The sequence below is a fragment of the Amblyomma maculatum genome, chromosome 4 (genome assembly GCF_055883805.1).
Source record: "Amblyomma maculatum isolate TAMU_Amacu chromosome 4, ASM5588380v1, whole genome shotgun sequence".
Lineage (NCBI taxonomy): Eukaryota > Metazoa > Arthropoda > Arachnida > Ixodida > Ixodidae > Amblyomma > Amblyomma maculatum.
In genome coordinates this window covers 118989242-119002618 of record NC_139347.1, presented here as the reverse complement: position 1 = coordinate 119002618, position 13377 = coordinate 118989242, and the positions used below count along the sequence as shown (strand labels likewise).

The window sequence follows — 13377 nt, the reverse complement described above, 5'->3', positions numbered from 1 at the left end:
GAGAAGAGCGTCAACAATCGCAACAAGCAATCACTGCAGACGCAACATGTCATGCTCCAACACTGTCGGCACAGTAAACTAGAATAAACAGTGTAGCGGATCAAAATATGGGTATTTGTGTGCTAGTGAGGCATCAGTAAGTCTTTCTGGAATGGATTCTTTAGATATTCGAATAAGAATTGCACGTAAATAGTTTCCCACTTGAAATTTCGTAGGTGGCTGGTGCTGCTCTTGAGTTGGTATAGTTTTTTTTTTTGTGTATTTATTGAAGCCTCTGAATAAACCCCAGTAGCGAGTGAGCACTGTGTCCCCTCCTGTGTCCTCATTTGGTAGCACTTCAGCGTTTTCATACTGGCGTGGTATCCCCTACAGATTGCGCTTTTTCACATAGCTCAAACATTTTTTGCACTAAACGTTTATACTGATATAATGCACAAGTCCTTCATAAAAAAACAAACAAAAGCAAAAAACAAACATTTTTCATGTGTTATCTGCGTAAAAAAACACCAATGTTTTGGCTAAGTTAAGTTTATGGGGTTTAACATCCAAAAGCGACTTAGGCTAGGAGAGACGGTATAGTGGAAGACAGAGAACTTAGACCTCCAAAGGTTCTTTAACGTACACTGATATCGCACAGCACATGAGTGTTTTGTTTTTCACCTTTATCGAAAAGCAGCCGCCGCAGCTAGGATTCGATCCTGCATCCTTGGGCACAATATATATGTAGTCATGTGCTCTGATCACTGCACCACCGCGGCGGGATGCCAAATATTTTGCTCCATTTTTTCATTGTGGTAACAAATCTTCTGCATAATTCTTTTTACTAATATCGTTTTAAAATATCCCCTTCAATAAACATGCTGATGACTCTAATACCCCCCCCTTAAAAAAAGAATTTCATCTAAGATTTTTCTACCACAGACCCTAGTATCAAGCACGCTTTGTTAAATGCAAAAAAATATCAGCTACACAACCAAAAACTACCATTCTTCTAGTCGTGGGCAGGACAGTGCTAATGTGGCAGCTGCTCCTTTGCTGGTTGTGCTTTAAGAATGGGACACCTAAACCTAATGCTACAAGGCAGTGAAAAAATTAGGACACAAAAAAGAAAGGAGCATGGCGATCAGCTCCAGTGCTACCTTTAAAGGCACAGCCTCCATGCAAGTCCCATCCAGCCACTGCTTTGTTTTATCGCTGTGAAAGCCCCCATATACAGTACAACCTCGATAATTCGAACTCGGTTAATTCGAAATCTCGGATAATTTGAAGGTTTTCTGCGGTCCCGTATTTTCCAATGTAAATTTGGCCGGATAATTCAAACAGGCGGCCTGCGCCAGCCCGGTTAATTCGAAAATTTGGACTGCTATGCGGCAATGCCTGATCCATGTTTCACCGCAAACCCGGCGAAACGACGGCCCTATGGAGCCGCGAGGCAAAGCCACAGAGTAATGGTGATGATTTATAGGCGAAGCGCCCCAGCCGGAGCACTCTCCGCACAAAAATCGGTCCACAGTGCGCCTCGCGCACCGCCGAAACACGCGCCTGCAGAGGAGAAGACGTGCTTCACTGCAAGACGGCGGGCATACCGGTTTTTATCACGTGACCTCGCCCCCACTCCATCCCTTGGTGTGCTTCGCCCACTCTTCCCCCGTGCCGCCGACGCTGCAAGTACGCCACCACCACCGCCGCGCCGGTCTTGCCTGCGCCATTTCTTTGTGTTGTGCGCTGTGGTTAGGGGTCGGCTACTGTGACGTTTTTTTGGGCGGGACTGTGCAGAAGTGCTAGCTTTGTGACCGTAGCAGTGCAGAAATGCCAAAGTACAAGACTTTAACGCTGCAGCAGAAGTTCTGCTTGATCCAGGAAGCAGGCAAGAGCGCTTGTTCGAAGACCGAGTTGGCCAAAAGGCATGGCGTGCCCCTCCCGACGTTGTCCACAATATTGAGCAACAAGTCAAAAATACTAGAGGCTTACGGCAAGACCTATTCTTTGAAGCGGTCACGAGTGCGGGCTCCCACGTATCAAGATGTGGAAGCTGCTCTGCTTCGCTGGCTGAAGAAAGCAAACGCTGCCCACCTTCCCGTCAGTGGAACGCTACTGCGGGAGAAGGCCAACGACCTAGCTCTACAACTTGGGCACGAGGAATTTAAGTGCAGCAATGGATGGTTTTGCTGTTTTAAAGAACGCAATAATTTAACCTTTCTCACCGTCTGTGGTGAGAGCGGCAGCACTAACGAGAGCGCTGTCGAGGATTGGAGAAACCACACATTGGCGCCGCTGCTTAGCGAGTACGGTGCAGACGACGTTTACAACCTTGACGAGGCTGCACTTTTTTATAAGATGCTGCCAACAAAAACATTCGCAGTGAAGAACACCGCCATCAAGGGTAGGAAACGAACATGCGCAATGACAGCGACGATAGCGACGACGACACCGACGAGCCTCCCCGAGCACCTGCTCTTGGTGAAGTTATCGGATCGCTGAACGTTATCCGCAGTTTTGTTGAGTGCCGCGGTGGAAGTTCAGAGATGTTTCGTCTATTTGACCAACTCGAGAGCATGACCTTAGGAGCCGCAAACTACCGGACGCGGCAAACCAGCATCTCTGATTACTTTCAGTAGTAATTCAAGATATGCCGAATAAAGGTAACACGTTCCTGCAACAAATTTTTTTGCCTAAGTCTTATTTCTTGGTGTGTTCGGTTAATTCGAAAACCCGCTTAATTTGAAGATTTCTCGCGGTCCCGATGACTTCGAATTAACGAGGTTGTACTGTAATACGAAGTATTTTTCCCCAATTTTATCAAGTGACATTTCCACCTCTGTGCAATGTAGATCCGAATAAATTTTGGCCCAAATTTGCAGTTCCAGCCTCGTTATAAGACAAGAGTGCAGCGCAAGATGGCCAGCAGCTCGTGCACTGCCGTCCCGCATGCGAGCTGGAAACGGCCTACTAGTTTTAGGACAACAGGTAGTCCGGGTGGCTTCTGCGATTGCTGGGGCTAACGTGAGCTGCTCTTCTACTCATGGTGCGTGAAATTCTGCAACCAAGAGAGAAGGGGAGCAACCATACAACTGCAAAATGTAGTGCAAATCAATGCTCCGGGGACCTTTCCACCCTTGCAACATACGATGATGAGAACTTTCTTTTTGCTTTTTTGCTATCCCATAATTTCACCTCGTATTAAATGTGGGTTCGTATAATCTGGGTTTTTATGGTACCACCGAGCAAGGCCCTGTGTGGACCAGGAGCGGCTACCCCACACAGAAGCACTCAGTGCAACATAATTTCAGCTCACATAGATAAGAAACATGAAACAAAACACCAATTTTAAACAAGAGCTTACTTACTTTTGCCTTACGAAGTTCTTCAAGCTGCTGTTGCAAGGACCTCTCTTCCGAGTCCAACTTTCTCACTTCCACCATCTTGGCAGCAATCTCCTCTGACAGGACCTGCAGGAGTTGAATAAATGAAGAAAGATTAATCCAGGCCTATTTTGAAAGGAATGCAATGCAAGTTAGCAACACAGAAAAGCTGCAGCTTCTGCTGCACAACTTGCAAGGCACGACCCTCTTGGAAGCGACCAGTCAGTGTGCATGACGATGGCAAAGCAACACTGCCACTACCATGTAGCAGCTGAATTAGAATGCACACAACTAGAAACTGTCTCTTCCTTCTCTGAACAAGAAAATACAGTAGAACCTCGGTGACATGAATCTCACGAGGCCCTGAAAAAATTCATATCATCCGAACATTCGTATCCTCAAAACGAAAGAAAGTAAGTATGCAGTAGCATAGGAAAGGCAGTCGCGTAGATGTGTTTACGCCCGAGATGATTTATTATGGCCGCATAGTGCGGTCACAGCTCACCCCTCACGGTACACACAGCGTGACAGGAATTCGCGACGTCAGCGGCGTGCGGGCCGCATGCCTCCGCAAACTTGTCGCTGCGCATACAGCACGACAAGAGATGACGGCACGCTGGCCATGTGGCACCATAGACTGCTCGCGATGCATACAGCACGACTACCAGTCGCGAAGTCTACGATATGCGTGGCAGTCCGCCCACCTCAGTGTACTTCTCGCAGCGCAAGCAACACGACAGGAGATGGCGACATGCGAGCTGCATGGTGGCACAAACTGCTCACGATCCCGAAGCCAGCGAACGCCCACGGCTTACGGTGCTGCCAGCTGCTGCGGTTGCGACGTCTGTGGTTTGTGGGCCACGCGCCGCTGAAAGCTTCTCGCGACGTCGGCGAGCTGCAGACCATGCGTCACCTTAAACTGCTCGTGATGCGTACATACAGTGCGGCTGACGATCGCAGAGTCTACAATGTGCAGGCAGTGCATAGTGCTCAAGGTTGCGGCCGCATTTCGGGCATTCATGTCATCCGTAGCGGCAGGGGAGAGTGTTCAGAACATCGGAAATTTTCCACATTGTACACAATGCACTGTGCCCAGGGAGTTTCGCCCATTTGTATCGTCCCGAAATTCATACCAACCGGATTCGTATCACTGAGATTTTAGTATCCTGTATTCTCGCAATCCTAAGCAACCCCCCACACTCAAGTTCGAAAAAAAAGAATGGAAAAAATTTTGCATGCGAATCCAAGCACCCCCTTTTGCTTTTGCGAGGAGGAACGCATAAACAAGGCTTCCAGCGTGCTTGCTCACTCAGTCGACTTGGAGAAGTTGGAGACACGAGGTGGTGCGGTGTCCGCGGCATGATCTTCACTGCTTGTGTTGCTGAGTTCCAACGCTACACTGCAGCTGGTGGCGCCAGGTGGCAAAAGCCAGCCGAAACCGACCCATTTCCAATTACTCTATCAGCGTGTTGTCATGTTGACCTGGACTCAACGGCCATTCCGTGGATATCAGCAGGTTTCGCAAGCATCGCAGGTCCGCACTGCTTTGTTTGGTATCAACTGTGTGGCATCCCTAATGGAAGCCAGAACGAGTTTAAGAGGGCTGTCACAGCTCGAACTTCAAGTGCACTGTAATCGTGTTTGTGGAAGATGTTTGACACATTTGTTCGCGAATTAAATTGTGATTTCGCATGCCTGTCTCATCAAGATATCAACACGAAAAAATTAGGAGACAAAATCTTTAAGCTTAAGACTAATCCGACTGCGACCACTATCAATGACAGTGACGAAGCAGATGAAGCGTTGGGCCACAGACCCACAGTGTGCGAGACAACCGGAAATCACCGGAGACGGAAATCGGGAGTAAAAAGAAAGGAGGGGTGAGGGTGGGCATCGCATTGGGGTGGAGTGTAGTGATGTGTACCGCGATGGCACTGTGCATCGTCAATTAGTTGCGGTTTCGAGTCTGTTTTCAGTTCCGTTTACACAGTCGGAAAATTTGAGTTCTGATTTCACATTGCTTTAATACAAAACCAATCAATTCCGTAAAGTTTGTTCCATTTAAGCGGCAGTCCCGTTTAACTGATTTCCGTTTATTAAGATTCTATTGTATATCGAAGGATTGGTGAAACTGGAGTTCGATATGCAACGCGGCTTTCCTATACTTTTATATGGGATATTCAAGGGGATACAGTAATCCCTCGTTATAACGAAATCGCTTTATTCGAAATATCGTTTTATTCGAAATATCTTCCGGTCCCGACCCAAGTGCATGCATTTTAAGCCGCATTACTCGAAGTGCACGAAGAGCTTGACCCGCTTACAGCGAAGTGGCGAGCGGAGGCGTCGCCGAGCGGCAGCGTCGCTTTTGCGCATACAGCGGTAACAGCCACTGGCGATGTGTCATGCGACGCCAACGCCTGTCATTGCCGCTAGCGCATACCGCTGAGCACGGAGCGGGTATCTAAAAACCCAAAAACGGAGCAACAGCAACCAGCAGCAATGCTTTGGCAGTCCTCAGCCGTCGCGCGGCCTGTCAACTCCGGTCGGAATCGTATCGTTGGTATCCCCCGTGATAGAATCTGCACAAAATTGATGTTTTTCTCATGATTTGCGATGCCAGAAAAGCGCGGTCTCTTGGATGCTGAAGTGGCCAAAAGACCACGTTGGCATGGGGTGCGTTCGGTGAGCAAATTTTTACCGCTAGAAAGAGCTCTTCTGGCGCTAGCACAAAAGAAAGAAAAAAGTCCGTCGTTAGCTTTGTTGCTCTTTTGACGGTGGAAACCGACGGATAGCTTTGTGAAAACACACGAATTCGAGCGTCGCAGGCCGCGAGGCCAGCGAGGCAGCGGCATTTGCGGCGCTACCGCGCTACCCAGCGTCATGCGCACCTCCCCCCAGCTCCCGAAGTGGACTCGCCTAAATTGACGGACAGCTTTCCGAAAACATCGGCGGCGAGGCAGCGTCAGCGGAATAAGCGGCGCTACCGCGCTACCCATGCGCTACCCAGCGTCCCGCGCTAGGGTGCCTCGATGCGCGCCAAGCGCGCGCGCATGGGGAGGCGGGAGACCGCGCGCATCAAGGCACCCTCTCCCGCGCACCTCCCCCCCACCTCCCGAAGTGGCTTCGCCTTCCCTCACCGAGACAGGCATCTGCGAAGTGCGCATGCACGTCGACTGTGCGATCCGTTTGAACTGCCTGCTGCCAGTTTTGAATGCTGTCGCTGTTCCTGCCTCCTCCTGACCTCGCGAGGCCTTCCGTGCTTCATACTTCTCGGAACTCCGGTCGCCTTTCTTCCGTCTGCACACGCGAAGCCCGCCATTGCAACCGTCATCCCCAGTGTGCTCCGACGAGGACAGCGAGATGACCTGAAGGCATGACCACATTTTGAAGCTTCTGCCGTCTTCGCCCGCCGTTTTCGCGCCGACGGCGCATGCATTTGGATCCGTGCTGCAGGCCACGTGGTTGCGTGTTATTCGGAATGCTACGTTAGCCTTGCCTCGCGTGTGTTCTTGTGGTCTACAGTGACAAATGGCTCCGTCAGTCTCCAGGCGAAAATGTCTGACTTTGGAGCAGAAAGTTCTGCTGATAAAAGAAGTGGAAAAAGGCCGCCGGCAGAAAACTGACATCGCGAAGGAATTTGGCATACCGCCGTCAACTTTATCAAATGTGTTGAAAAATAAGGACGCTGTGCTTGATGGCTTTGAAAAGAGCTTCTCGTCAAAGAGAAAGAGGAATCGTGATTCAAAATATCCGGAAGTGGAGGGTGCACTTCTACAGTGGTTGAAGAATGCCAGGAGCGCAAATCTCCCTGTAAATGGACCTGCACTTACTGCAAAAGCTGAAGCTCTCGCCCTCCAAATGGGGCATAAGGATTTCAAATGCAGCAATGGCTGGCTTGAGCGCTTCAAAAAACGACACGGCGTGACCTCGAAGACGATCGTTGGCGAAAGCGCAGCCGTGAGCCGTGACACTGTAGACGTATGGCGCCAACATCGGCTCCAAGCTCTACTTGAAAAATATGAAGACAAAGACATCTACAACCTTGATGAGGCAGCATTTTTCTACAAAATGCTACCGAATCGCACGTTCACGACCCCTGGCGCATCCTCATCCGGAGGAAAACAGAGCAAGGAGCGTGTCACAGTGCTTTTTGGTGCTAATGCAACAGGCGAGGACAAGCTTCCCTTGTTGATACTGGGAAAGGCGGAGAAACCGCGGTGCTTCCGAAATGCAACTGTTTCAAATGAATGCGTCTACAGAAGCGATAAGCGAGCTTGGATGACTGCTGCAATTTTTGAAGACTACGTGCGCCTAATGGATAGACGGTCCGGCGCAAAGAATCGGCAAGTGCTCTTCATCATTGACAATTGTCCGAGCCATGGGAAGATCGACCACCTCAAGGCGATCACTTTGGAATTTTTGCCTGCCAACACTACCGCGGTATTGCAACCGATGGATCAGGGCATCATTGAGACCACCCGGAAGCTGTACCGCAAGGCTCTTTTGCAGCGCATGCTCACAGCGTATGATGCCAGCAAGAGTTACAGCATTGATTTGCTTGGTGCGATCCATTTGCTAAACTTTTCATGGAAAGAACTTGCACCTTCGAAGATCGCCAACTGCTTTGCGCACGCCGGCTTTTCCCGTGCCGCCATCACCGACCCTGACGATGACCAGCCTGACGATGACCAAACTTGCAGCGATTTGTACGAGGCTGTACATAAAATTGCTGGCGAAGAGGTAGACGGTGACTTCGACACATTCGCGTTGGCTGACGCGGCTGCTCCCGTGGTCGCTCCAGCGACGGACGCGGAAATAATTGACGCTGTTGGTGGCCCCGACGAGGACGAAGAGCCAGCAGACGAAGAGCCACGTGAAGTACCAACTATGGTGCAGACACGGGAGTACCTACGCCAGCAACGAAATGAGGTTGAATGTATGGGCGGCGACCACGGCCTCGTGCAGAGCTTGTTCAAATTAGAGCAGGGGTTGCTTGCGCCCGGTAAGAACTTCAAGCAACCAAAGCTCACTGCTTTTTTTTGCACATGAATAAAGTTTTGATTCACTGAAAATATTTATTTTGACTTGCTTGCAGTTTTGGTGCAATTAAAGCCCGACTGGTCAAGACTTTGGTCAAGTGGTCGCGTATATCGAAATACCGCTTATAACGAATTTTTTCGCTGTCCCGTTGATTTCGTTATAATGAGGGATTACTGTATTTCGTGAGTTCGACATAACCAAAATTCGAAATATCCGAGTTCGATATATCCAGGTTTAACTGTACCATATTTTCGAGTATACAAGCCGCCTTTTCTACTTTATTTTTCACTGGTGCGACCTCACATACGCTGAAAAATAATGTAAACTCTTTTAACACTGCAGGAACTACATCTGAAAGAGAAATAAACGCGTAAAAGAGAAAAGAAAAACTAAGTGAAGGATTTGGCTTCAAACACCGCCACCTTCAAGCTGAAAGTCGTAGCTTCTGCCGAAGAACATGGCAAGCAGGCGGCTGGACGCAAATTCGAAGTCAACGAGAAGTATGTGCGTCGGTGGTGCAAGCAAAAAGAACAACTCGCTGGTATGAACCACAACTGCAAAGCATTCCGTAGGAAGCAGTGCAAGTTTCCTGAACTTGAAAAGGAACGACGACCAGAAAGAACAGCTATGCAGTATCAACGATGATAATCCATGTGAAAGACATTGCCATTGCTCGCCACATGGACAAGTTTTAAGGGGGGACCCGGGTCTTTTCAGCCGAAAATCGGTCCAAGCTGAAAACGACCTACTGGTTTTAGAACAAACTGACGACTATGTGGCTTCAGCGATTACTGGGGCGAACGCGAGCTGCCCTTCTCACAGTGAGTGAAATTCTCTGAACTAGCATGTCAGCGCGAAAGGGGAGCGAATCGACGCCGGCACATGAAGGTGCGTGGCTCTATTCGTGACACCTAGAACGAGGTGGCACAGGACATGGAAGCGAGACTCGTGTACCTTGCGAGGCAGCCGCGCATTGTAGTGCAAATAAATACTTTTACCGATCTTTCCTTGCTCCCATTATACGTGGATGAAGACTTTTTTCCGTCTTTGCTATCCTAAAATTATGCCTCGTATTATATGCAGGTTCGTATTATAAGCAGGTTTTTACGGTATTCTGCTAGCATTCCCACAGAGCTCACTCACCTGCTTGCGTTGTTCCAGCTCCTCCAGAGCAGCAGCATCCACGGACATGGTCAGCAGACTAGGTGGCCTATGGTAAAATCATTAATTTATGTAAAATAATAGTATGTGCATGCTGGCATTGCATAAACACAGTACAAAGAAATGACAAGGTTTGAACCTGCAATGGCTGCAGCTGCTGTAAAACCTTCCCGACTCAAACTCAGTCAATTCAAACTGCCGCATAGTTCAAAGAATTTCCGCGGTTTTGTAATCTCTAACGTATCGGATAATCTGAAGTGGCGGCATGAACCAGCCAGACTGGTTCGACGATTTGGCTGCTACTTGGGAAGGCTTGGTTCTGCTTTCACCACGCACCGATGACGCAGAAAAAAAGGGGGCCTGCCAGAGCCACAGTGCTCAATATGCAAAGTATTATATGCTTGCAGAGGAGAAGACATGTTCCACTGCAACGCATCTGTGAGTATATGTTCAAAACTAAAACCCTCTCTGAGCTGTATCAAGGCACAGCAGGACAGTTCATGCGCTTGCCCTCCTCTTCAGCGTGGCCATAATAAATGCAGCGGCTAGCGGAGGCATTGAAGCATCTAGTTCTAGCAGCACCAGTGCTTCTCCGGGTTAAGCCAATGTTGAAAGATATCTTTTCAAAGCACAAAAACTGGAGCGGAAGAGCCATAGCTACAGCTTCCCATAACAAAGCCATTTCACAAAAGCAATCTTTTTTTTTTTTTCAGGAGATGACGTGGGACTGTGCTTGTGGCACTGCCTCCACAAAGCGAAGTGCAAAATTCCTGCTTACCCCAGCTCCGAGGACATGGTCAAAGACCGGGAAGGGTCGTATTGCGACACCTTGACTGTGTACTGAAAAGGAAAAAAAGGCAGCCATCAGGAAACATCAGGAGTCAGACTCGCAGAGAAGTGAAGGCCAGAAACCAAAGTCCCCCCCCCCCCCCTTTTTTTTCAATAGAGAAAAAGTGAGCGAAAAAAAAAAAAGAGTAAAATTTTTCTAATGCTATTCTAGTTTGTTTTTGTTGCTTATTTTCAGTTTCAAATTTTTTTTTGTTTTAGAACCCCTACAGCATGCCTCAACTAAAGACTGGAAAGCAATTGCCATCATCTGCTTGTAGGTTTCTGTGGGGTTTATCATCCCAGGCTATGAGGAAGGCCTTAGTGCAGAATCCAGAAAATTTCAATTACATGGTACTCTTTGATGGGCAACTCCGGCGGTTTTCTGACAGTATTGAGATAATGGTTGATTTATATTGCTAAAGGTTTGGCCATCACAGTACGCAATTTCATTCTTTACAACAAGAAAGCAATATTTTTAAATAGGCAGAAAAAAACATTAATCAAAACTGAAACTCCAGGGTGGGGCCCAGAGACCAGTGCTTTGCGTGACGTCATATGATGACGACACTGGTGTGTGGCTGAACCGCACGCACCCTGCTGCCGTTCTTTCAAGGTATGCGAATGTCAATTGCTGTCACATATGGCACCATAAGGAACATATTGTCAGTTTCTATGTCGGCGAGTTGTACTCGATGTCATCGAGCAGTGGCAGCCAGGACTCGTCATTCAGTTGCAATTGAGAAAAAAAATGAAACCACAAGCAATTCATGGCCAACGAGGGCAGAACAAATGAGCGTTCTTGAATGCGGTTAATCCAAATTTTCGTTCTTGCCTCACTACAAGTGAGACTATCGTCCCACACAGAAAACTTAAAGGGACACTAAAGAGAGAAAGGAAGTGGGCTTGCATCGATAGAATGCCAGTTCCTGATTACAAAAAGACCACTCTTACTGAAAACAGAGCTGTTATAAGGTAGTAAAGAAGAATAACAGAAATACAGGTATCGCCACCACAGCCAAACGGCCGAGGCTCGCAACTACAAATCACGTGACGTGCTAGGGATCCCGGAGGCTGACAAATGCGAATTACGTTGCATGTTTGAATGCGGTAGTACGTTTTTTCTCAAACATGATAACACGCTTTTATCATACGTAAACAACGGCGAAAAGGCAACGTAAGCGTTGCAAGGCAAATACAAAAATATACTTGGAGGCGCCACAGGCGCCCACTTCAGTTTTGGTTATGTTTCGGCTCAGGCATTTCGTGCGCACTCGGATAGTTTGTTTGAACCTGCAGTGCCTGAATTACGAGCTTGGAGCAGCAGATGCGCCTTGATGGTTCCCATTTGAGCATTCGGAGGCACGAGCGAGCGAAATCCGCTACCGCCGACACACTCCTTCGTTCACACTTCTGCGCCAACATATCGCCGCCGTTGCCGCTTCGACTGCGACCTGACCGCTTGACTGCAGCTACGTACGCCACGAAAAGCATACATATGCTAAGTACCGAAGGAAAAACGCATTATCATTCAATTGTTCACTAAATCATGGCACATCTGACCAACATATACTGCGTCAACAAGACCTTCAACGTGCTATTTGCAGGCGTCGTAAACAAAAGGGGCATACTTGCCGCTCATACCAAGGAGAGCATCGATATATTGCGCTCGTCGTACGGCGAAAAAAAAGGGCCTCGGGTAAAAAGTAAAAACTAAAAATAACGAAGCACCAGAAATACATTACAAAAGGTTAAAAAAAAAATCGATTTGAAAAAAAAAAAAAAATCCGCCAGAAGCGGTAAGATTCGAACTCGCTCCTGCTTGCTCCGTAGCGTTCGGCGCTAACAGCTCGGCTACGCCGCGTATAGCTTCCGTGATGGCCGAATCTCCCCACTCTCACTCCGTATCCTGACCACTATCCCTCCTGGCCACATGGTCGACCTCGTGTGGACCCCGGGACACGAGTTGGTGGCTGGCAAGAACAGAGCTCACGCTCTAGCCCGCGAACATACTTACCGGGCAACGCCGACCTCCTCCTCCTCTGAACCGGATCTCACCCCAATCCCGGTCCCACCCACATACTCCTACACACTCGCTTACTTCCGAGCCTCTCGGCTTCTGTACCCCCCTCCGCATTCTCGCCTCACGTGCCAAGATTCTACTGACTGGCGAAACCTCCAGGCAAATACATTCCCATGCCTTGCGCGTCTTCACCTTTTTTACCCCACTCGCTACACTCGCACCTGCCCTTTCTGCACCAGCCCCGCCACCCTCGCACATGTCACATGGGCCTGCACCTCGAACCCCAACCTCCCTCCTCTTCCCCCCGACATCAGCGGAACCTGGGAAGAGCAGCTCTGCAACTCCAGCCTGCCCGCCCAGCAGAGGCTCATAGTGCGGGCACGGCTGGTTGCACGCTCAACTGGTGCCCTGGACTGAGGGCGCCACCCAGGACTGCCGTCATATCTACTCCCCCTTTTGAATAAATAAATGTGTTGAACGAACGAACCGCAAGAACCTCGGAAATATTTTAAGTTTTTATGTCATGGCCCCATTTACAATAATGTGTTGCTGCTGCCGGTCTAAAAATTACTACTTCTTGATCATCGGCGCATGCTGCCTGCTCTCACGTCTTGCAACTAATGTTCTGGATGCCTATGCGCACTATAGTGTGCACTGGATCCATTTTAACATGTGGAATTTCACAGCGCTGGCAAATGTAGTGGCACTGGCACTTCGGTCATGTTCTGCTACCGTGGACGTAATTTTCGCTGAACACGGAGCTGTAGCACAAACCTTGAAGGAAAAAGGTGCGACGAAGCTTCAAAACTGACAAGCGCAGCAGCGAGGACACTATTTTGCTGGTAACTAAATCTTATTTGTATGTAAACATGTCAGGAAGCGTTGCGATGACCGAGGGCTCGGTTTGTTTATACACAGTGCAAGAAGGAGCGCAAAAGCTTGAGAAACATGTAAAGTATTGTG

At 48.7% G+C, this 13377-nt stretch overlaps 1 protein-coding gene across 2 annotated transcripts in view; it reads right to left on the bottom strand.

Annotated features, from left to right (window-relative positions):
- Positions 1–13377, bottom strand: part of SMC5 (structural maintenance of chromosomes 5) — a 162472-nt gene that overhangs the window by 88239 nt on the left and 60856 nt on the right. For both annotated transcript variants that reach the window (XM_084602401.1, XM_084602402.1), the window contains exons 14-16: positions 10345–10406; positions 9549–9615; positions 3348–3449 (exon numbers count right to left, since the gene is read on the bottom strand). In XM_084602401.1, coding sequence (XP_084458527.1) covers positions 3348–3449; positions 9549–9615; positions 10345–10406 — 231 coding nt within the window. The remainder of the gene's footprint in view (positions 1–3347; positions 3450–9548; positions 9616–10344; positions 10407–13377) is intronic.